General features: G+C 46.8%; 3 protein-coding genes across 3 annotated transcripts; 2 read left to right on the top strand and 1 right to left on the bottom strand.

The window, feature by feature from the left end:
- Positions 1-29: 29 nt before the first annotated feature.
- Naxd (NAD(P)HX dehydratase) lies at positions 30-1,591 on the top strand. Its single transcript, XM_084583320.1, has one exon. It carries the CDS (start codon positions 148-150, stop codon positions 1,276-1,278), a length of 1,131 nt encoding a protein of 376 aa, XP_084439446.1. The 5' UTR covers positions 30-147; the 3' UTR covers positions 1,279-1,591.
- A 4,072-nt stretch (positions 1,592-5,663) lies between these two features.
- LOC146173385 (DDB1- and CUL4-associated factor 5) lies at positions 5,664-22,241 on the top strand. Its single transcript, XM_084583319.1, has 8 exons — positions 5,664-6,032; positions 6,624-6,767; positions 8,524-8,560; positions 10,790-11,486; positions 13,608-13,799; positions 17,378-17,568; positions 17,778-17,843; positions 20,756-22,241. Exons 1-8 carry the CDS (start codon positions 5,831-5,833, stop codon positions 20,856-20,858), a joined length of 1,632 nt encoding a protein of 543 aa, XP_084439445.1. The 5' UTR covers positions 5,664-5,830; the 3' UTR covers positions 20,859-22,241.
- ND-24 (NADH dehydrogenase ubiquinone) lies at positions 20,521-22,038 on the bottom strand. The gene has a single exon (XM_084583322.1). It carries the CDS (start codon positions 21,705-21,707, stop codon positions 20,958-20,960), a length of 750 nt encoding a protein of 249 aa, XP_084439448.1. The 5' UTR covers positions 21,708-22,038; the 3' UTR covers positions 20,521-20,957.
- Positions 22,242-23,630: the final 1,389 nt, after the last annotated feature.

Genomic DNA, 23,630 nt, shown 5'->3' on the forward strand with positions numbered 1-23,630 from the left:
GGCACAAGGCGGCTAACACACTATTTGTTTCGTAGTTTCGCCGGTTTCGCTATGCTGCGCGCGCAGCATGCGGCGCGAGCTGTGTCAGCTGTGTATTCGTTTGTGTGTTCGGGCATCGGCATCGGGTTCTAGAATGAGCGCGAGCACATGACACAGTGCATTGTACTACGCCGTGCGACTCGGTTGCTGATTTCCGTCAGGTGTACCGACGTGTTTCAAGTGCCGTACGGGCGTACAGGCGGTTTTGAAATCTGTACAGGTGCACACCTTCGATCAGGAGGGCTGCCGGCGGCCGCAGTTAACCGTTTTCTGTGTACAACAGAGTCGAATACTATGGCTGCGGTTCCCGAAAGCGTAAGCGAAGAACAGCGCCTCGTCTGTGCGATCATTCCACCGCTCTATTCCGAGAGACACAAGGGGCAGGCGGGCCGTATCGGCGTCCTGGGCGGCTCGACCGACTACACAGGAGCTCCGTACTTCGCGGGCATGGCTGCACTTCGCACTGGCGCCGACCTGGCCTACGTGCTGTGCCCGCCTTGCGCTGCAACGGCCATCAAGTCGTACAGCCCAGAGCTCATGGTGATGCCACTGCCGGACACTGGCGGGCCCGAGGCGGCCGCAGAGCACGCCTGCGAGATTTTGCCTCGACTGCACGCCCTGGTCGTAGGCCCGGGACTGGGCCGGGCCGAGTCAACGCGGGTCCTGCTCAAGGCCGTGATAGAAAAAGCGCGGGCCCTCTCCCTACCCCTGGTCGTGGATGCCGACGGACTACACTTCGTGGCACAGGACCCCGATCTGGTGCGCGGCTACCAGCGAGCCCTGCTCACACCCAACGCCGCCGAACTGGAGAGGCTGTGTAATTGTGTGCTGGGCGTCAGGGCGGCGCCGCCCGACCGCGCGGAGGCGGCACGTCAGTTGGCTCGCGGCTTGGGACATGCCACAGTGCTGGCCAAGGGCGCGGAAGACTTCGTGACGGACGGCCGCGTGAGTTTGCGCTGTCGGGAACAGGGCAGCCCGAGACGATGCGGCGGCCAGGGTGACATTCTGAGCGGCGCAGCTGCTACCATGATGTACTGGAGTCACGGAGCTGATGTCCCTGCCGGAGACTGTGCATCCGCTGGACATGTGGCCCCGGCACCTGTAGCCGCGCTGGGCGCTGCCATGCTGGTGCGCCGGTGCAGTCGGCTAGCCTTCCAGAAGATGGCTCGCAGCACGCTTGCCTCGGACGTGCTCGCTGAGCTGCGCACTGCCTTCTCTGCACTCTTCCCCGTCGACTGAGGACTGAAAGACTCAGAGTCGTAAAGCGAAGATCAACGGGGGATAGATAAGCCAGCATCCTGCTCAGGACTCTTAACTATTAAACAGCTACTGTGATGCAGCGTACGTGGGTATAGATCGTTATTAACCGCGCACCAGCTACAAAACACGTTGGCGACCGGACTGTAGTTCTTCGGAGCAACTGCGAGTCGTGTTATCGCATGTCATGTCACATGTACAGTCCTGAATTTATTTCCTCCCAATAAAAAGAGCGTGCGGTGTCGTTTGCGCCATATTGTGCGCACAGAGAGTTGACCTTGTGGTGTCTGAACTTGTGTACTACATCCACATGACAACGGTCTTGGCGGCTCATAGGTCGATTGGCGCTGATGCCTTTCAGAGATTGCAATTTGGCTAACCGTGACCTACACGCAAATTGTCGATTACTTACTAGTTCTTTCATCTGCATTAAGCTATTGGTACTGCGTTGCGACAAATCGTGTTTTCGAATCAGGCAGCGTTTCGATGGAGTCGAAACGCAAAATGCTCATATGTGCTGTACAATGTCTGTGCTCGTTCAGACTCCGAAAGAGGAATGGGTGTTAATTTATCTGGAGCTCTCCACAGTGCGTCCGTCATAGCCTGAATCGCTTCGGGACATTAAACCCCACACTCCATACCACCAAGTATCAACACTCTTCCCTTGCCGTGATACGTGAACAATTCCATAGCAGGACCCTAGCCCTCAACAAAGCAGTTGGCGCCCAGGACTTCAACAGAAGCGAACAACTCGATCGAGGGTTAGGCTTAGCTGTTCAATTAGGTGCCGCGGTTTAGATGGCTCATAAAGCAATTTCCTTAACGTCAATAAGTTCCGGAAATTCTGTAAATTGTCAGCTTCAAAATATTAAGCATATCTTGAGCCCTTCGAGACTGGTAGCATACTAGAACGGTTTAGTGAAAATGCACTACAAAAATATTTTGCAAAATGTGCATGACGTTGGGCAACCGCTTATAGTGTCTTACCGTATATAACGTACGTACCCTCAAATCTCGGTCAGTTTTTATGGACGCAAAATAAAATTCCTGTACATTGTGGCGTCAGTTTAAAGAGCCTTAGGTGGTCGATAATAACTCAGGCCTGCGTCGAAAGCCAAGCGCCTTCGGCGCGCAGAACAACTTCCACCAGTACACGCCAACTCCATTGCTCATGCATCACATGACCTCTCCCCTGTTGGAAGGAGTCGCGCACAGTGACGTGGCAGTGCTCCATGGATTGAGATTGTCGTGTACTATACAATCGCACGCTCAACAACTCAGAAACGAAGTGGCAAGTGTCCTTCAGACCTGGCCTTGCAACCAATGACATCGCTATAGCCGTCTGATTTTAACGCGTTAGAACCAACATTCCGGAACTGACTGTCGGTGTTGGCGTTTTCCAGCTGAAGACAGTATCTGAAGAAGCGACGGGATGAAACGGTAAAACCATAGGATGGTTACAGTGTTCTAGAAGGCTGTAGCTTGGTGGCCGGGGAAACAGGAGGCGCAAGGAGAGGGGGCTGCATAGGATCTGCAGGGTGAGACGCGAAGCGTAGGCGAAGGACCTGACAGGCACTGATGCAGCGCATGCTCAGCGGACTTGATCCGGCGCCTCGTGCTGCATTCTCCACTCCCCGACTCATCCCGTAACTCGCTTTACATATTTATTTCAACAATAACATATTGGAAAACGCACCCTAAGCGACGTATAAATCTCACTGGTCGTCAGGAATTCCTTTAGTCGCAGCTCGTGGGTTGAGCACAGTTGCTGTCGATGGGCGGCGTAGCTGGCAGAGCGAACGAGAGCGCAGCGGAGGATGAAAGTACGGAGATAACGAGTACTATGTACCACGACGAAGAAAATGAAGCAGAAGATCATAGCTGCAGCGTATTTTCCTGCGAACAGGCGGACAACGAAAGCCCTAACGGGGGTAGGTAGAGCAAGGGGGAAAGTGAAATAGAATAACGCAGTTTGTGTTGCTCCCTCTGCGGCAACTGAGGCTGCTGCAAAACGCTCCGCGTGAAAAGAAGCGCGCCTCCGTTGTTTGGCCTTATCGCGTATGCGTTCAAATACGTACAGCCTTTGTCAAAGGATTAAAGCCCAGGGGGTCTGCTTCATGAGCAGTGTAGGGCACTGATTTAGCATTAGTGGAGGTCTTTTCCCCCGGAGAGGGTAGAACAAAAATTTTCTTACCATTAAGTGATTCGAAGCACTCTAAATGTATTACAAGCCGCACGAGGTGCCTCGGAAGCAGACTCCATGGGCTCTACACTTTTGACAAAGACTGTACTTGACACATGTGCTCCTATTTCGCTGTACAGTACCGCAATCGTCGACCGATTAATTATGACATCGTGGTTAACATGTGCTTAATACCCTCTTGCACTAACCTGACAAGAGATTAACCACTAATTCACGAAAATCGGTCGACGTGATTGGTTGGAAGGCCTCCTTCCTCTGGGGGAACTTACCAAAGGCGCGAATATTTTGAAAAGGACATGAAATAGCCTAAATTTTCTGCACCATAGCGCCGTGTGTAACCGCGCGTTTTGGGTATTGTTGTAAAAACTGATCTAGATGCTACACTAACGACCTCTTCTATTAATATATATACTACTATACTAATATTGTTGCAAACATTCGAATAGAGAGACAGACCTACTGTTAGACGATTCCCTGAACGAACTAGGCTGTGCATTTTAGAAAACATATTCTAATGACATGTGATTTCGTTTTGAAAGGTTTTTCCTTTTTTTCTTTTTAGGAACTGACAGAGATCGAATAAAACTCGACTACGAAGGCTTCAAAAACAGTACCCACACCGACGCCTCCCAGCATATGCCGCCATGATCAACTTGCGCGGAATGAAGGGTACAGGGTACAGGGTCATGGTGCAGTGCTATCAATGCAAACTCATTGATGATGCTGATGCTGATGCGGCCATTCCCCTTTGCATCGGGGGATCACAAAGTTCTGGATCAGGCCAGAAGAAAGTGCCTAAGTAGAAAATCTCGATCGCGATAGTTTCGCTGATTCTTCTGACATGGTTAAGTTGCGTGAAAAGAACACACACAAGAGGGAGTATTAGACGAGTGCGCAATCCGGGATGCACTTATACCTTATCCGTGTTATTTTTAAGCTGCGCACCTTTACCACGTCTGAAGAGCCCTCTGCCGCTTGTGCTACGGCATAATGGAGTTTCAGACACCATGAAGCAAACCCACAACATGAAGTGAATATATATCTGCCTCAGTAATTTGTGTTGCACACAGAGCGCCGTAGGCCTCGAAATCGAGGCTGCTTTCAAATTACGTACGGCAGGGATGAGGGCAATTAACCCCGACCCGAACCCTCCGAAATGCAACCTCCTTTGCGTAACACCGCGCCGTATTACATGTTCGGTCAGTGCGGGCGATCTCATTCCGATGCGACATAGCTGAGCCAGGCGTTGCAGAAATGTCATCTTGGTTCATGAGTGGAGTGCTGAGAAAACGTTTGAAAATTCGGCCAAGGACTCGAATTTTATATTGTAGATTTTTAATTACAGCTCCGTTTTTGTGTTGCCAGATGCACGAAAGTCGGTGCTGCCACACGTACTCCATGCGCCACTCTCACGTGCTCTTTCGTGCCACGTGGCACAGGACGCTCGTCTTATGTTTCCAGAGTACGCCATTCCCGCTTGTTCTACTGCACTATCCTTACAATCGTGGAGTCATCCTGAAGACTCCCACCCAGGAACGAGAATCAACAGCCACAGCTTCTTCCCGCTCTTCGGGGGCGCTAATTAGTTCCTGTTGTCCTTCTCCTCCTCCCAAAGGCGTTTACACACTTTTGTTAATTACTGCGGTTGATTTGTATGATAACCTTTCAACAATAATCGTTCCTGTAAATGCATACTCCGCGGTAGCCCTGCGCCGCTTCTGAATCAGTTTGGCCACGTGGTTGATCAGTGGATACTGCCGGAGCAGTCGACACAGCTAAGTACTTTCACATCTTTCGTTAGACATCGAAACACAATTTGGTGTTGAATAAGCATAACGGTTTCTTCTTGTCCCATGTACGTCATACCGTGCTGCACATGCTCATTATGAGTTAAAAATGATAGGAGAGCATAGCATCACGAGAGTCCAGCACCGCGGCCTTCGCTCAGAAGTGTGGCACGCGAGCGCGTCGTCGTCATGTAAATTCTTATGCTGTGAACCCGAAAAAAAGGCAGTTAAAAGATTGAAATGCATAAATGACACTTCGAAAATATTTGTGTGCTGTAACGCTGTGGCTGCTCTGACAACAAAAAGCAGACGGCATTGATAACGAAACCAAAACTAGGCTATTAAGCGAGCCGAAGCCAAGACAAGTAAGGCACAAGCGACAGCGTGATGGCAGAGTAGCAAAAGGCAACCGCTGTGATGGTTGTTGTGGTTGCGCTTTGCATAACGCTCTGAAGGTCTCTTCGATATTTGAGTTGCGATCTTCGTCATTAGCTGTTTCAACTTCTTCTAAAATGAGTGCGAGCGACAGTGACTGAAGAATAAAATGGTTCTTCAACGTCAAGCAAGGGGAAGCATCCTCGATTTCGCCTCCCGGAGGCAGTACGACGCTAACCTGCGTAGCAGAAATGCACTGGTTCGCGACCGATTTGCTGCCGCAAACAGTGTATATAGGAAAGACCTCTACGCTCACTATGGATGCGTTAACGCTATCGAGTTTTCCGACGACGGCGAATGGCTTGTCTCGGGTGAGTGCTGTCATCCTTGTTCGGCGCGTCCCAGCTGATCGGGCCGCTGTCACCGCGCGCCATCCGCTGTGTGACGTCGCTGCTGTTACGTGCGCTGAGGCATTTACTGATTTGATTATCTTGCTGTGTCTACTGTCACACGCTTGCCTAGGTTGCATCCTGTGTTTTGAGGAGTGGACTGCGCGAGCCGTTGTCCTGAGCAGCAGTCACTGCGAATGCAGCACTTGCTTACATCACTTGGATGCACGTTCTAGGATACGTGACATTGAAGCAGTTAATAAAATTTACCAGCGTATTTTGCTAAAGCATGAATAAATGCGCACTCCTACGCTGTGGCTACATAACAATCACCGTTTCCTCACAGAAAGCGTTGCAGTCTGCATTGTTAATCACTGACCTAATTGGTCTACATTGGTAATGGATTGGCCTGTAGTCATGTAATCTCTATGTTTACCCTTTAAATGCTGTATGTATCACCCTTTGGCTTCAATACATATCAAAGAAGAGACTCTACCGATAATCTAATGCGCATACACCAAACCGCAGCTAGCTGAAGGAACGCGACATAAACTGTCTGTCGTTTCGTTTCAGGTGGCGACGACAAGCGGGTGCTTCTGTGGAACGTGCAGGAAGCCATCTCTGGCCCTGGCCGGCCGCGCGCAATGAAAGGGCAGCACAACAGCAATATATTCTGTCTTTGCTTTGACTCCTGCCATGCAGCAGTGTTTTCTGCCGGTTAGTTCAATATTTTATAGCTTGCCCCCACATTACAGCCGTCAGTCATGTTGGCGAACCACGAGCACCAACATTAAAAAAGTGCGCGTTTGTACAATTCCCTTGTTGAAGCCTTGTCTGGGCAACACTGCCAAGCCTGTGCATGGTTCACCATCATGGCACTGATGGTTTGTAGTGAAAGCTAGAAGGAATGTAGTACAAACTGACTGCACAAGAACTGGAAGGGTCACGATGAGTGTTAACTGACAGCTGGAAGTTTGCTGGAAACATCCTTGTTAACATTGTGTCTGATCAAGTGACCCCCCGTCTGCTTATCTTAACATCCTTGTCAAGGGAAAAACTATGTATGCAAATAGCATTCGTACTGCAGGAAAGTGGCTAGAATAGTGTCTGCCAATGAGATGGTTCTTAGAATAAATGCTTAACTACAAGAAAGGCAGGGAGAACTATAGATTCACTTCGTGTTTGGAGAGCATGAGAATAATAAAAATTAAAAAAAAAAAAAAAGATTTTGGGACAGTTGCAGTAAAAGAGCTGAAATCACCAGAATTTTATCATAGTGAGCCCTCCCCCCTATCACTTTCTTTAAGGAAAGCAACAGGTGGAATCTTTACAGAGAGTTATGAGGCAGTAACGTCTGAAGGATTTCGATAGCCAACTTATCTTCTGTGCACATCATGACTTTCAGCTGTGCTGTTGCTGGAACTGAGCAGCATAGCATGGTTCATTTTGTTGTTCATTCATTCAGTGACTGGTTTCACCTATGTTAACACTGGTATGTAGGCAGGCTAAAGAAATTAAGAAAATGTTTAATAAAGACACTTCAAGGGAGATACAGGGAACCACATGTACTGAACTCGCACAAAAAAGGCGCACACGCATTCAATCGCACTTGAGCATATGCGCACTTCTCAAGCCACCACCCTGCTTGAAGTTTCTTGAAGCACCACGCACAACAACGGCACCTTGTTGCGCTGGAGAGATGGAAGGTTCACCACCTGGGGCCAAAATTCTAGTTCACTAGTGAAAAATATACATGCTGAGTTACAGTTGCATACAGCTTTTTATTAAAGCAAAACCCACAGATCAGTTTGGGCCAAATCCACCAGTTTGCCAACTTATATTAGTGCCTGCGAAAACACCACAACAGATAAGAATGTCTGCAGATTCATGTTTCTTTTGTGGTGGCAAAGTCACTTTAGTCTGATAATGTGTTATAGGTCTTTGTTTTAAAAGTGTACGGTAGTTGCACCTAAGCATTTTAATAGAGGAACGGACAGGCCACAACACAAGTAACATGCGCATTCATGTGAGAGTGGATGTGCATTGCAAAAATTGTAAAGAAGGAAAAACGAAAGATAACCTGCACTGTTGTTTCTTGTGTGTTCCTCTGTCATAGTGCTCAAGTAGCACGGTGTCCCTACACTTTGAAGTTGCAGAACCAACTAGCCACTTTTGTAGCTTTGCTCTTCCTTGTGCATTTTTAGAAATGTCAGTGACACCTTAGGAACAAGCTTGTGAATAAGTCAGTTTTTTCTTTGTACTTCTTGTGTGTGCAGTTGCAGGGGTGCCATAAGCGGACAAACTAGATGGGTCACACACTTTTGACGGGGTGTTTCACGGAAAACTGCATGCATTGCATGGATGGAGATGAACATCACAAATGTCCTCAGTATTTGGTGTCAGTGTTCCCTTGAAAGCGTAGTCTTGCTAATGTCATTATTTGTTCATCACAGTGGTTTTTTACTTCCAACAGGCAATGACGAGCAAGTAGTGGTTCATGATGTTGCAACGTGAGTACATCTTTTTTTTTTTTTTTTTTTTTTTTTTTTTTTTTTTGTACGCAGACTTGCCATAAGGCATATTATATAAACTCATGTAAATGGTTTTCCGTGAGGAACCGGAGCAGGCTCCCGCTCTTAGCGTTGTCGGTGAGCCATTTAGAAAAGTCATCTTCCCTTGTTGTGGTTAGACCCACTTCGCGCAGAATCTTTGTCCTTGATTCCCTTGTCCCTGCACACGTCCATAGCAGGTGGCGAACATCCACTTCTGCAGCTGGTGTGGAACACTTTGGGCATGTGGTTGGTCCGATTTCAGCTTGCGATTCCCATCGGCATTTTACCGAAGGGGTAAGGGCTGCCCCAGCTCTTATCCTTCTAAGGGAAACCTCCTCCAATCTCGTTAAGTTACGAGGGAGTGGGAATGTACACGGGGGAATGAGGGCACGTGTACTTTTCCTTAAAGAGGATGCTAAAATGGAAACAGCGGAACGGGCATCGAAAGGGAGCCTGGTGGGGGGCGCATTAGTGTGTGGAACTTCGTGTGTGAGGTGGTCAACTTTTCTCTGCTCAGCGTTCTCAGCATTGTCTTGTGTCCAATGTATCTGGATGCTTATCTTTGTTTTTTTATTGAGTGCGTGGATTTCCTGGGTAACAAATAGCGTCTTCGTCACTTTCTTTAGTTGTTTTATGGCGGCTAAGGAGTCTGTATAGATGTGGGCTTCTGTTATCGAATCTATACAGACTCCTTAGCCGCCATAAAACAACTAAAGAAAGTGACGAAGACGCTATTTGTTACCCAGGAAATCCACGCACTCAATAAAAAAACAAAGATAAGCATCCAGATACATTGGACACAAGACACAAGAGTACATCTGTCCCACGCTTTTTCTACCTAAAGGCTAGGCTAGGTATCAGGAGCATGGTAAGAACTAGCAGCGTTGGCAAATTCGTGTGCTACATTTGAAAGAAAATGTTGCATTGTTGGGAAAAATCTCTACCAATTTGAACAGCAGATTTTCCTGTTGAAGAAAATACAGTGTACTATTCCTCAATTTTGTGTATCCCCCCACCCTAAAATTCTCTCTGCTGGACCAACGAGTTGTTCAAGCTCAAATTTTGCACAGCAGTTGCATTTGGTCGTCAGTATTGTTTTACGCCAAATTTGTTTAGATTATTCGCCTGAATCAATCAAAAGGAATTCGATATTAACATAGTCTGCAGTGATGACAGTTCACAGAAATAAGCCACTGTCCCTACGGCTGAAATTTCTCTTTCTGCTGAAAAATAACATGGTATCAATGAGCCCTAACCAGTACACAAAATTACCTATTCATGCGAGCAAAAATACATTGTCATTGCCAGTCATTAAACCCTTATCGCACCAGAACCAACATTTTCAAATATTCCTTTGTTGTTTCTCTAGCAATAATTGAGTAATATCAACGTCCATTAAACTTACTAATGAGCTCTGATGCCATAACTAATCTTGTATGAGTATTTTTTTTTTGTGTCTGAAATTCGTCCAAAATAATTGTGCATTATCTTCCCATCTTTATGCTTAATTCCATATGCATGCACGCCTTTGTTTACTTTCTTTAGTTTGCGTCCAAAATGTTAATCCCGTTCATTTTCATGTACTGCTTCTCCTTTTTGGACCTACCAAGGCTGGCAGTATCGAATAAATAAACAGATGGCATTGATGATGCTATCTCGTCTTATTTGTAGCAAGTCTATTGTGACGATTCAAAAAGACTTATTACAATGCAACAGCATGAAAGGCTCCTGTGCAGAAAGCCCAGCGGCGACATTGTCGGCGTAGTGAGGGAAAAATCATAAGCCTGTTCCTGGCAGATGGGAGTTACTGATTGGTCGGCGGGTTGTGTGACGTCACGAGGCCACATGACATGGCCAAGTTGGCAGGAGCTCCTTTGAGGTGGGAGGGAGAACTGGGAATTGAATCCACTGGCACCCTTTGGCCCTATGTCAGAGACCCCACTCCTAGGCCATGCAGGCCCGTTTGTACGTCTCTTCGGGGCTCTGAACCCCATAGTTTACGTGTTTACAGAGCTCGAACTTTTTAAGGCATTGAATTCCCATTTGGGAGGCAGCCAGAATACCTTTCAAATGTCTTTGGGAGTCTGTGTCCTGGTAGTGCATGAAAAGAAAGAGAGGCGACTTCAAATGAAATACGCCAAGCAGCAAAGTTCAGTACTGTTTCGTCCCGTGCACTGCTGCCCACAGGGGTTCCACCAAGGATGTGTTCTTGCACGACGAAGCTGTCTATGGCCTCTCGGTGCAGCCGGGCAATGACAACGTGTTTGCCAGCGCCTGTGATGATGGCTGCATACTCATGTATGACATCCGCGAGCCGCGGGCCTCTGACCCACTGCTGTTGGCCACCTCCCGTTCACCCTTTCACGCTGTGGCCTACAACCCGACTGAGCCGCGCCTCCTGGTGACGGCCAACTCGCACGAAGGTGCTGCCCTGTGGGACGTGCGGCAGCCCTTGCGCTGGCTGCTGCGCTACAGCGACGGCGGCAGTGGAAGCGCAGCACAGAGCGTCATGAGCGTGCGCTTCAACAGCAGGGGCAGCCACGTTCTGACGCTCCGGCGCCGGCGGCCACCGTCCGTCTTCAGGGTAGAGAGCTCACGGCCGCTCATACAGCTAGACCATGCGGGCTACCACAACTCATGCACCATGAAAAGCTGCTGCTTTGCTGGCCAATGCGACGAGTACGTCATGTCAGGTTCGGACGACTTCAACCTGTATGCCTGGAAGCTGCCCGACGATGTTGAAGAGAGGCCCACGGGCGCCGACTGCAGCTGGGTGACGCAGGCACACCTGGTGCTGCATGGGCATCGGTCAATAGTGAACCAGGTGCGCTTCAACCCGACAGCCATGCTTGTTGCATCTTCGGGTGTGGAGAAGATGATCAAGGTGAGGAGCACCATGAAAGTGGTGTAGAGCAGTTTCAGTTGGCATAATGGAATGCCAATTTTGAACTGTAGGCTATGGTGTGCCTTGTAGCACAAATATAGCTGATACATTTGGAGGTGGTTCTTTCTTGACAGCGACTGGTTGTAGGAGGGGATTTCTCCAAGATAATTCGAACTGCCATGCTATTTTGCATGCGGCTGACTGCGTGTCCGCCTGCTGGCCAAAGATTATAGGTTTTCCGGGGGGTTGTATCCTTACGAGGTGCACGTAGGGTGGCATGTACTCAGGCAGTGCAAAGCATAGACCCAATATTGGCACCATATTAGAAATATGTGGCCCAACATAGGACCAGTGCATTGCCATCACAGGGTGATATGTGCCACACGAGTAGGTGCTGCCACTTGCGGTATCAAGTAAGCGCTTTGGAATAATGGTACCGCTTAGAGGAGTATCCTTGTCACCCTTTTGCCCCTAGGGCACAGCATAAAGTTGGGGAATCTTTCTCTTTAATTTTTTATAATCATACATTCAGCAGATGTTCACTGTTTGTGTGTGTGTGACTGTTTATAGGTCAGGTTCCTGGTTCATAGTGACGTTAATCTTGCTCATTGTTTGAAGTTTGTGCATTGCTTCATGGTTCCCTCCATGCAGAAGGCAGCGGTAGAGGTAAGATGCCTGACAGGGCCTCTGCATGGCTACGATTCAAGGCAACATATAATTCGCTCAAGGGACAGACTAAGTAGCTATAAACTTAGGGTCACTTATACTAGGCACATCCCTGAGACAGTGCTTATGTCATCTTGTAATGAATATTTAGTTCTCATTATTCATTTTTACAAACACTAGAAATATACATGCAAAAAACCTGGTAATGATAATATCAATGACTATTATTGTAAGAAAAGATGAAAGGCAACATTATTTGGCTTATGCCCCTGACACACGGGCACGGCTGAACTCCTTTCAATTCCTTTCGCCCAAGGTCATCTTTACCTCGAGGGAGATGTGTGCCGTGTCAGACACAGCAGTCCTTTAGGAAAGGAAGTTTAATGAAGTTCCTAGCCAAAGGAGATTGGTGATCTCCCTTAAAAGTTTAAAGGAGTAGTCTCGTTTCAAAAGTGCAAATCTTCCGAGTTGGCAAACTTTTCATTCAGTAACTTAATTTTTGCCCTCAAATGTATTCACTTTTATTGCACCAAATGAGTATTCCAGCTCGGTTAGTTGTATTTATTCCTTGTGACTGTACTATACTCTCACTTGGACTACACCTGCATCTCTTATTTTGATCTGTTGCACGCATGCTAGCAGCTCGCACGTGGAGACGGCGGGCAGAAAAGTAGCACGGTATGGTTATCACTCGTCGTACAGCCAAAACGCACTAAAACATGAACTCGCTTGTAACCGCTGTGGATAGAATGACAAAAAAGAGCAGCGGTGGGGACGCCGATATAACGCTGAGTCCCAGACGCTGCACATGGTGTCCAGCAGAGTGGGAAAAAATGCTGTGTTTATAACATGTTCGTTGTTTTTAGCATATGTATTTTATTTTACAATGATATGTCTAGATAATTGCATTTTGCTATGAAAAGAGAAGTGTAAAAATATATCAGCTGTTCTGAACGTTATTTTGCTGCGTTCTTGTACAAAATAAGCAGTGCCTAATGGTCCCCTGGCAGATTTTCTGAGAAGCTCGTTGCAGGCCGTGTGACATGGCAACGACTCCTTTGAAGCGAAACTCCTTAGGCCAAGGAAGTTCAAGGTAGTTCTCAGTTGGCCGTTTAACAGGAGTATTAAACATAAGAAGCACTTTTTTTTGCTCACGAAGTAATTAAGAGCTCTTTGGAGGCGTAAACAAAGGTTTTGATTGGCATAGAATAAAACTGATGTTACATTAGTAAATGTTGTAAATCAGTAAATAGCAAGTGAATAGTAATATTTCTCTGTTTGGAAAGCACGTCTTGCATCACTCATGAGAATCCATGTGCCCACACTGAATGACACTGCTACTGCTTTAATGATGTGGAGCACCTGACAGTCAGCATTGCAGTGTAATCATGATCCCCACATTAAGCCCCACAAACCATAAACGTTCTTTTGCTTGGCCTGTGATTGTGACCACAGTTGTGGAGCAGCCTGCCACTTCCGGGCGGCCTGAGGAGCCTTTCCGGTGCTGAGACTGAGCCACGGCGGCGCCGGTACTCGTACCAGGAGTATGTCGAGCTGGTGCTGGAGAGCGGACAACTCATGAGTCACGACTACAGCCACAAGTCGATGGAGGAGGATCCGCGCATGATGGCCTTCTTCGACTCCCTGGTGGGTGCACCCAGCACCGCGAGGCATCACGCTAGCTGTGAAGCCAGGATGATGATGTTGTAGTTCGTTCATGTTAAAATTGCACCGAGAACTTCAGGCATGTCAGGGTTGACAAATTGACATCACAGTTCTGCGTGGAAAGCACAATGTACACATTAACAGTGAAGGACCACGTCTTTTAATGCTGCTAAAGTATTGCAGAACTTGACTGCCCACTAAGAGATAAGTATGCACTCTTGCTCAAACATCCACTTTCAAGCCATGCATTTGGTACAGCTGAACCCAGGAGAATAGTGATTACAAGTTGTCTACACCCCGTCTAGGCATTTGAAGCTTCAGGCTATGTGACTTGAAGGTATGCGCAACCAGGTGATAAAATTACTTCAAAACACTGTAGGGCAACAAAAGACAAGGACACAAGAACAGAGGAACATCACGAGCGCTATGTAGTGCTACTTTCTGTTCTTGTGTCCTCGTCTTTTGTTGCACTACAGTGTCTTGAAGCTATGAACCAAAAAAGCCACCCTACTGAACGAAAAAATTGGGTGTTACAAAAAGAAAGAAAAAAGCCAAAAGAACTATGCACCACCAGTAAGGTTCACGCAGAAGAGAGGGCATGTATATTTGTGTATTAGGACTTTCCGATTTTCTTTTGCAGTGGTAACAGTAGTGAAACCAACCTCTGCGCATGCTGTAAATTGGAATCGGTTTCTCTTAGTACTGAGCCGCAGTATGAAATGAAACTAGATGATAGAATGCCTTTCTAAGGTGTCCGACTGGATGAATTTCAGCGCATGTCACACTTTATTAAAAGAAAAAAAAGCGCTAAGCAACTCACCTTGGATATTTTGTATAGTCAGTGACAATGAAAAGGTTCAGGAGCCCGCCCTCCAAGAAAAAAAGCCAACAGTTGAAGCGAGAGGATAGGACAAGTACTTCATTTGTGATCTTTTTGCACTTCTGAACCTTTTTATGACATGCACCAGAAAGCCAGCTGCAAGTGCTGTTCAGTTATGGTGAATTTGCAACGAACAAACTGCTTGCCTGCTATACTTATAAACTGTTTTTGGCTGGAACCACTGCTCTTTTAATTATTAGGCAGGGACAATATTAATAATAAAGTGGTAAGCCTAACAGCGTCAAAAGGAATAAGAAACAACAAACTGCATTTGCCAGCCCCGATATGGTATGCAAATTCATAGCTTCCTATGCAAGTAATTTAATCGATGTGGCATGAATTTCATTCCTTCATTCAATTTCGAGTCCTTCAGTTTCAAGAAGATAGTGCAACTCGTTTTACTTACAGCAGTAATAGCAATGGGCTGGATTATACAGACGAACTGAATAAAGACGGAGTCATTGAGTTTATTGTCCCTCGAAAATTTTACTTCTGACTGTGACATATGGCATATTCCACTTACAAGGCTTACCAGAGCATTGCTCCTAATCTATGAAGGAACCCAGAATCAACTGCCCTGCGGGGAAATCTGAACGGTTCGTTTCGGCTGCGTTTCAATGGAGGCGAAACGAAGTGGCGTCTGTGTGCTGTGCGATGTCAGTGCATGTTAGAGATCCCCACTTGGTGGAAATTACTGCGGAGTCCTCCACAATGGCACCCCTTTCTCTCTTTCCGCTTTCACTCCCACCTTCCTCCCTTCCCTTACTGCAGGGTTCAGGTGTTCATAGAACAAGTGTAACAGATACTGTGCCTTTCCTTTCCTGTGAACCAATTAAAAAAAAGAATTGGAATGAAAGTCATGCTTGCGGTTACTTGGAGTAAGCAAAGCAGGCAATTTGATATGGAGTGAGTTGCTTTGGTTTCTTGATTGGGACACTTGTTAATTGTGAGGTAACTGTGGGACATTGTAATACATAGGGTTATACACGTGTTGTTGGGAGTGCTCTAAGCTTCTGATGCACAGCAGAAATTTGCTTTTCAAGCTTTTCCTACGCTTGCACAGAGCAGTTAAAACTGTTGTAGAATATCAGTGGATTGCAATTTTAAAAATAACTGTCATGCATCTGTGGACTATCATGAGATACTTATAAGAATGTATTGATAGAAACGGTCCAAGCTCCTGATGCATAGAAAAGTTTTTCTTCTGAAGTGATTAAGATTGCCATATAATGCCAATGGGATTCGTTTTTTGAAAATAAATCGCAAATAACAACAAACCTGACCAGGGAGGATCTTTGGATATGTCGATTGCTATGGTAGCTCTGCAGTTTTGAGGATAACAGCGCGGGACACAGGACGGGAGCACAAGATTAGAGGACGACACAACGAGCGCTGTACTCCCTGTATCTTGTGCTCCCGTCCTGTGTCCCGCGCTGTTATCCTCAAGATGCATAACCAACATGCCCAAGCTGCTATTCTAGCTCTGCAGTGCTTGAAAAGATTATGTTCAATATCTATTTCCCAGAATTTGTCCAAAATTTCTGTGTATGCTAACACATGAATCTAAATTATTCATTGTAACATAAAATTTGATCTGTGGAGCTCTAAAGTTTGCTCTGGATTGCCATTCAGAATACACCATTAAAGTCCCATCGTAATGTATGTTTTTCTTGTTCTTTTTCTTTAGGGCAAATGAACTCCATTGAAAGAAAGAAAAATGTGTTCAGGCTGTACTAGAATGCGCGCTTACAGCTGGCTTTCTATAATTTGAACTTGATGCAAGAACAAGGTTTGGCTGAATCGTGTGGCGTTCAAATTAATAGCAGCCTCGTTTAATATGGTTGCTTTCAGAGTAACGACAGTGCCAGTTAGGCCAGCTCAGATTAGGGAGCGTCTACTGTACTAATGAATTGTGAACGCTGCCCATGTGCAGAATGTTTTGCCTTGTTAACTGTGGTGTAACCCATATTCTTGTGTTGATTCTTCTAGAGTTTACTTTATCAGCATGTTGCACTCCATCTCTATGCTACAGTAGTGAGGTTGAGAATGTTCATGTTTCAGTTCAGCCCATTAAAGTTTCAGTAAAACCTTCCTGGAATGTGCTGTTTTACCGAGAGCTGGGGTATATACAGTGCCCAGTATTCTTTAAGTGTAACCGTGCTACATATGTGGCCTATAATATGTTGATAAAATGGTATATAAATTACTTTTTTTTTTTTTCTGAGAACCATGATAAATGCTCACGTAGCTCTGCTTGTGGCACATGTTATGTCTGATTCACTATATTAACATACGTTTCCTGAACAACCTGCAGCTACTAGAGCTCGAGTTTTTATGTATACAGTTCTTAACTAGTTTTTTAGATTGTTTCAGAGCACTGTGTAATGCTGACTTTTCTCCCATTCCTTTTGAGCCCAAAAGTACTGGTGGAATGATCTAAACAGCACAGGAGTAGGGACATACAGAGAGGCACACAGAGCGGTGCTAATACATTGGTAATAACATGCAACTTAACCAAGTATGCACTTTGGCCCCAAAATATTGCCAACTGTGTACGTTCCTGTTTACCTTTGCGTCTCGTCAATCCACCCTGCTGCAGTGCCGTGAATAGGCATTGTGAGCGCATGATGAACAGAGCTAGGCAGGAGAGAGAGAGGTGGTACAAGACTGCCAACTGCAGGTCCAGCGGGATGCTGAAGGGTGGTCTTCATCGGACACGAGCAACGCTGCTTCAGGGTTGGACTCGTCATCCGATTCGTCCAGCGAGGACGAGAGGCAGAGCAGTCAGCTGGCACGGATTCGCCGGATCAAGCGACAGCTGGAGTCGTCAGACAGTGACAACAATTGGATTCCTTCCAGCCCCATCCTTCCGTAAGATAGTACTGCGATTCTAGTACAGCCGTACAATTTTTTGAGCAATTTTATGCACTGCGAAAACAGGATGAGCAGCTGGTGTTCCGAGGTTGGCTTTGTTCCTGTAATGCAGTATAGTTGCATCTTTGTATTGTTGCTTTCTTTTCTACCAACTTCATGCATGCCTAGGTGGTCTTGACGTATGTGATGTGCCCTTATTTTTCCAGACCATCTGGAGAAACTGCAGAGGAGCCCCAGGCCAGTGAACCGGCAGCGAGCGATCCCACCAGCACGTAAGGCTTTTCAGGGTGACCTTCAAGAGTTCCAGTATAGTACAATCAAGACAGTTCTTTGGAGTTCCTACTTGTATGATTTCAAGGCACCAGGACAGCACAGGATATGAAGGAAGGAATCGCACGATATCCTGTAGTGTTTTTTCATACTCTGTTCGATTTTGGCTCCTTTAAAAAGCCAAGAATGGTCTAGCCAGGTCATCAAATGACTTCGTTTACTCCGTGTTAATTTATTTGTAACTTTCTTTTTGCTGGGAAATGTTTTGAATAGCGTTTCTTCAAATTTTCTTTTTCCCACCTTTTTCTTTTTTTTTTTTTTTTTTTTTTTTTTTCAAGTTCCCGATTAGTAAGGGACAAAAAAAGCTGTTGGGAAGCGTAAGGTCACTGTCCATCGAGCAGTCATGACAGCGAAATAGGAAGCAGCAAGGATGTTACGTTATTTCACCATCCTACACAAACTTGATTGAGAAACTGTGACTATGCTCCTCGCCGCCTTACCTTTCCTATCATTCTCTTCTATCTTTCTCCTTTAAACTCCTCATTCCCCTTCCCCAGTGCAGGGTAGCAAACCGGAAGCTTTCCTGGTTAACCTCTCTGCCTTCTCTCTCTTTCTCTCTCTCTCTCCACACACCACGTGTTTCACAGTGCTTTTCCATCTGGAATTATACTGTATCCCAGTCATTCGCAGCAGCGCTGCAAGTGTTCTCTAATGTGGAAAGCAAGCAAATCACACTTGCCTCCTAAACATTGAGTTAAAGAGTTCTGCAGTTAGGCTGCTGTTTTCAAAGAGCATTGTTCAGGATCCAATGCCATACAGCAAGATTCTAAAGTATGGTGCCAAGTCTCCACTCGGCAGTCTTCACATGTAAACAAAGCTCCTTGCTTCGACAAACCTTCAAAATGGCTCTAAGCCATTTAAAATATTTTTTCCCTGCCTTCTGCACTAGATTAGAGATCTTTCTAGTTGTTCTTTTATTTTCATTCTGTATTCATGCAGTTCTCTTTCAGTTGTTCGTTCACATCATACTGCTGCGGTAAATACTGTTTACCTCCAGCATGCTATGAAATAGTAATTTCATGAATAATATAGCATACATTAGAATTACCGATGCTTCATATCGCTGTGAGATGTTTAGTTTACAGCATGCACGGATCGGTTATTGTTTCAGGTTTGTGTTATAGACTGAGCAAGAACCACATATAAAAATTATTTCTTCCCTTTTTATAAAGCTTTGTCATAAACTGGGCATAAAAAAAAGGGCATAAAAACAGGCTGCCGGACGCTTTCTCTCTCCATTTAGTTGCTTCTCCGCGTGTGTTCGAATCACTAGACCCCCCCTTCGAAAGAGCCAGACTTCCAAGCTCTGGTACCATTGACAGACCTACCGGAGTATGAGGTGCTAGACATAGCTGCGAGATCTTCCGATGTAGAAATAGAACTACTTCGCATTGTCTTTCATCTGCACTGAACTGTCCTTTCCCTTGGTGCTTCCTCCTCATTTTGGCGCTCAACGTCTTGTGTTCAGAGGAAGCACCAGCACATATATGTTCTTCCTGCCGAACTTTGCAGCTACGGTATGGATGAACATATATATATTATGGTGAGGCTACCCAAAAAAAACAAACAAAATAATAATAGAAGTTCACCAGAGAAGAGTACAGAAGAGAAGTTGCCATCTGGAGCAGCACATCGGGACAATGCTGCTATGTCAGATAGCGGCACTAGCAAGTCAAGCAGCTGGCAGCATGTCAGCTGAAGTGCTTTGCATAGAAATGTGGGAATTTGTTTTATCGTTCACTGACTGGACTGGTCTTCTTCACAGCTTTCAGCTGCGTGGCAAAATATAGCTTAGGCGGGTTTGCTTCTGTGGGATGTCGGGAATGGTGCACCGTCTAACACAATATCAGGCCGACAAAAAGGCTCTGCTGGGTCGAAAGCCACAGCATGGCCACTAGGTCCATTGGTGACTGAGACGGAGGAGACCACAGCTCACGGCAAGCACTAGGTTTTGTTGTTATGTGCCATTCGTTTTTGGGCTGCAGCAGAATGCAGCTTTTCTTTCTTCTTTGCACACTCCATGTTTCATACACTTTTCAAGCAAGCTGCATGTGTGGCACTTGCAGCTGCCCTGATGCACTTGAGTCGGAACTCTGAACTTCACATGTTGTGCCAGTCTTTAGACACCTAGTGCATGCATAGCAGTAACATTTGTAAGTTTTAAATGCAAGGACTTGGGAGCAGTCAATGCAGGACTTCGTACCAGTCTTTGTTGGAAAAAGCTGAGTGAACGGTAGGTAGAAACGACCGATAAAATGGGTTCATCTATGCTTTCCCAAAGTCATTTCACTACATTTAATGTGGCTGGTGTTGCTAATTATAAACGACAGTACATTCCTTCTGCAGCAAACTCGCCAGAGTTTCTAGCATAGACTATTTTGATTACTTTTTAATTTACGCCAGCTTCAGCCAGCAGCCTGTCGGAGTTTGACGACCTCTGTCACGTTTTCCTCCTGCTGTATGCCCATCTTGGGCACTTTGGTTATGCAAAGCTACTTCAAAGCTGAAACACGGCCAGAACAGTAAACACAGATTAGAGCTCTCCAGAATCATGCCTGCTGTTGAACCATGCATCGAAGACTTTGTTTTCACCAACAGGTCTTCAACAGTAGCTGCATGCTGCCAACAGCTCTTTGCGTAGACTTTATTTCCCAGCCTGAGCATCCTTTACACGAAATGTTTTTAGAAGTGCGGAGAACCTAGCGTTTCATGTCTCTTTTTGGAAAATAACTAACGCTTCGCGAGCTAATATTCTTGTCGCACAGCATGTATCTTCTTGATAAGCCAGATGTAGTAAACTTAAACGCATCCAGAGGTGCGACTGCAGTTCTCGGTCGCCTCTTTCATTTCACAGCCGCCAGCGAACGAGAGCCGCCTTCAAGAGACCTCGATGTGGCTTCCGCAACCGACGCTCCTACAGACGGCGACGGCGCAGCGGGAGCGCCGACAACCAGTGACGTTCAAGAAAAGGATTGCGACGTCTACGAGGAGTTGGTGTAAACTTGCGTTCGCAGCGAGCGATTGGGCTGTCCTTTCTCCATTTTATTCCCGTTGACTCACAGGTCGGGGCGCACCTTGAAGCCGGGTCCCTTGGGCGGCTCCGTAAGCGACGTGAGGCCTTTTGCCGGCTCGCACGAGAAGCGACCGCTACGCGGGCCAGGCTTGGGCCTCTCGCCCTTGCGGAACGCGTCCAGGAGCTCATCCACGTCCTTGGCCTCCAGGTCCTCGTAGTAGTCGTCGTTCACCTGCAGCATTGGCGCGTTGACGCAGGCGCCCAGGCACTCGACCACGCTGAGCGTGAAGAGGCCGTCGGGCGTCGTCTCGCCCGGCCTGATGCCCAGCTTGCGCTCGACGCATGCCTGGATGTCCTCGGCGCCGCGGAGCATGCAGGGTGTCGTGGTGCACACTTGAACGTGATAGCGGCCCACAGGTTGCCGCATGAACATGGTGTAGAAAGTGGCTACCTCGTAGACACGCATCCGTGGCATGCCCAGGTAGTCGGCCACGTAGTGCATGGCTGTGAGCGGGAGCCAGCCGTGCTGCCGCTGCGCCAGGTCCAGCAGTGGGATAACCGCTGCGCTGCGGTGGCCCTCGGGGTAGATGCTGGTAATCGCCTCGGCACGCTTCAGGTTCTCGGGGGTAAACTCAAACTTGACCTTGGCGTTGTTGAGCTCGCTGTCGCGGTGTACGAACAGCTGCTCGCTGCGGCGCGTCGCCGAGATGGATAGACACCGGCGGCCACCGCTGGTCGAAGGCTGACGCCACAACGCTGCTTGCCGCACGGCCAACCGGCAAGCCTGCTGCATTTCTGTTTCTGTGTCGGAACCGCGGACAGTGACTTTCTGGTGCCCTCGTCGATGCGGCCGCGCAGCGTGTGCCACCACACTGTAGTGATTGACTGAGTGATGATGCTCGCGAACGGAAGATGCAGTTCGCAGTTCTTAATGCTGTTACGCAAGCGCGTAAAAGGTGCCCGACTTCCGAAAGTACGGGTAAATGTACGCTGTACACGGTCACCTCGATTATGGACGTGCAAATAACAGACAAGACGACGTGAAAATAAGTGTAGAGGTCTAGAAAGGAGATGGTGCAACGGTTCGGAGTCTGTCGGGGAAAACGCCGTTCGCTACGTTGCGGTGGCGCTAACGTCGCATGCCCCTTGTTCATTGAAGTTTTTTTACCTCCATGCCATCGTTCGTCAGCAGAGAGGTTTGTCGTTTCGTTTTCAAACCACATATTGTTTTGCTCTCCTTGCCACTCGGTGTTTATTTTGCAGTGAGAACTGCGTGGAAATGTTAATGGCACGCTGTTGTTGCAAATAAAAAAGAGCTTCCTTGATCCATGCGGCCTGTCAAACGACTTTGTAAGAAAACAAGTGAAGCCACTCGCGGCTGCGGTTTCTAGTAAAGCGTTGATAATGTAATTAAAAAATTGTCATATGTCGACCTTGTCATATCAGAAAAGCGCTGCAATTTATGTGTGAATAATCATTAAAGTTGCTCAGGTCGTTAGTCTTGTAAAATGTGTCCACAAAATAAATCGTACAAAGTGTAAGCTTGGTGTAAGTTCAGAAGCTATAGACAAGCGTCAGCCCGTGACGTCAGTGGAGATGCGGCGGCGCTGGCGACAGCAGTGACTTTCGTGGTGTAGGCAAAAGCCCGAATCGTCTGCATTGGATGCGCGGCGCTTGCTGCGTTTTCGGGCATAATTCTCGATATTTCTGCAAGCTGTGGTGCGGTTGATTGCGCCAAGAGGCACAAAAAACAAAATGGCACTTGTTTTAACATGTTTCTTGCGGTCGGATAAAGATGAGAGCGAAGGGCAGCCGCGTTGAGCGCGACAAGTAGACTTCGGTGACGGATTACCTTCGCGGCTAACGTGCGTTGCACTTCTGCACTGCAACTAGAGTTCGTTTGCAACCCTTAATTGTCGTGATTACTTTTCGGCGGCACGACGAAGAGCGCAATAACAATAAACGCCTGCAGCTCGTGCCCGTTTTGATATACTATCAAGTCATAAAAAGTTTAGACGCGATATTCCGTGTGCGTATGATCCCGCAGGGAAGCTGCACTAGTTCCATTCACCTCCAGTATTGCCGGTACATATATTCACACAGAAAAAGACACAAAACCTGCTGCGAATTGGTAACTGCAATTACCTTGAGCGGTCACTCCAGCGCGATATTGCCGATATTACAGGCCCGCGGACTTAATTCTAAAGTAGCTTTTTTTTTTTCTTTTTTACTTTCGCGAGTTTCGAGTGACTCTTCATCACCGGTTCTATAGTAACATCGTTATGATCCAGGCAGTCCCGCAGCATTATTTCTCATAGTCTTAAATTTTCTTTTTGAAGGTCATTATGATCCTGACGAACGTACGAATTAAATATCCACGTACAACCTAGCTCTGGTCAAGCAGGATATTTAAGTATATATGGTACATGGAGTTTAATGTCCCAAAGTGAAATCGGCTATAAGGGGTGTAAAATAAGCATAATAGATGACGCGAGTCCGAATAAAAAATTTCCAAGTATATTCAAGAACATCAGCAGGTTGCGCAAATTTCGCTGCAAGCGATCGTGAAGAACGTTAGTTTGCATTTGCACTTATGCTTCTCTCCTAGAGAGCAAAGAGGGAAAAAAAATGAGAGCATTCTCGCAGGCCTTCATGTTTATATTAAACTGTGAATGACCTTGGCTACGCATGTAAGATGAGACAGACGTCAAATGTC

This window comes from Amblyomma maculatum, chromosome 11, assembly GCF_055883805.1.
Source record: "Amblyomma maculatum isolate TAMU_Amacu chromosome 11, ASM5588380v1, whole genome shotgun sequence".
NCBI lineage: Eukaryota > Metazoa > Arthropoda > Arachnida > Ixodida > Ixodidae > Amblyomma > Amblyomma maculatum.

What these genes read in the sequence shown, in the direction of transcription:
- LOC146173385 (XM_084583319.1), top strand. Translation starts at nt 5,831, where the DNA reads ATGGTTCTTCAACGTCAAGCAAGGGGAAGCATCCTCGATTTCGCCTCC. An exon ending in TGCAGCAGTGTTTTCTGCCG is followed by an intron (nt 6,768 to 8,523) that starts GTTAGTTCAATA and finishes TACTTCCAACAG; the next exon opens with GCAATGACGAGCAAGTAGTG. An exon ending in GTGGTTCATGATGTTGCAAC is followed by an intron (nt 8,561 to 10,789) that starts GTGAGTACATCT and finishes TGCTGCCCACAG; the next exon opens with GGGTTCCACCAAGGATGTGT.
- ND-24 (XM_084583322.1), bottom strand. Translation starts at nt 21,707, where the DNA reads ATGCAGCAGGCTTGCCGGTTGGCCGTGCGGCAAGCAGCGTTGTGGCGT.
- Naxd (XM_084583320.1), top strand. Translation starts at nt 148, where the DNA reads ATGACACAGTGCATTGTACTACGCCGTGCGACTCGGTTGCTGATTTCC.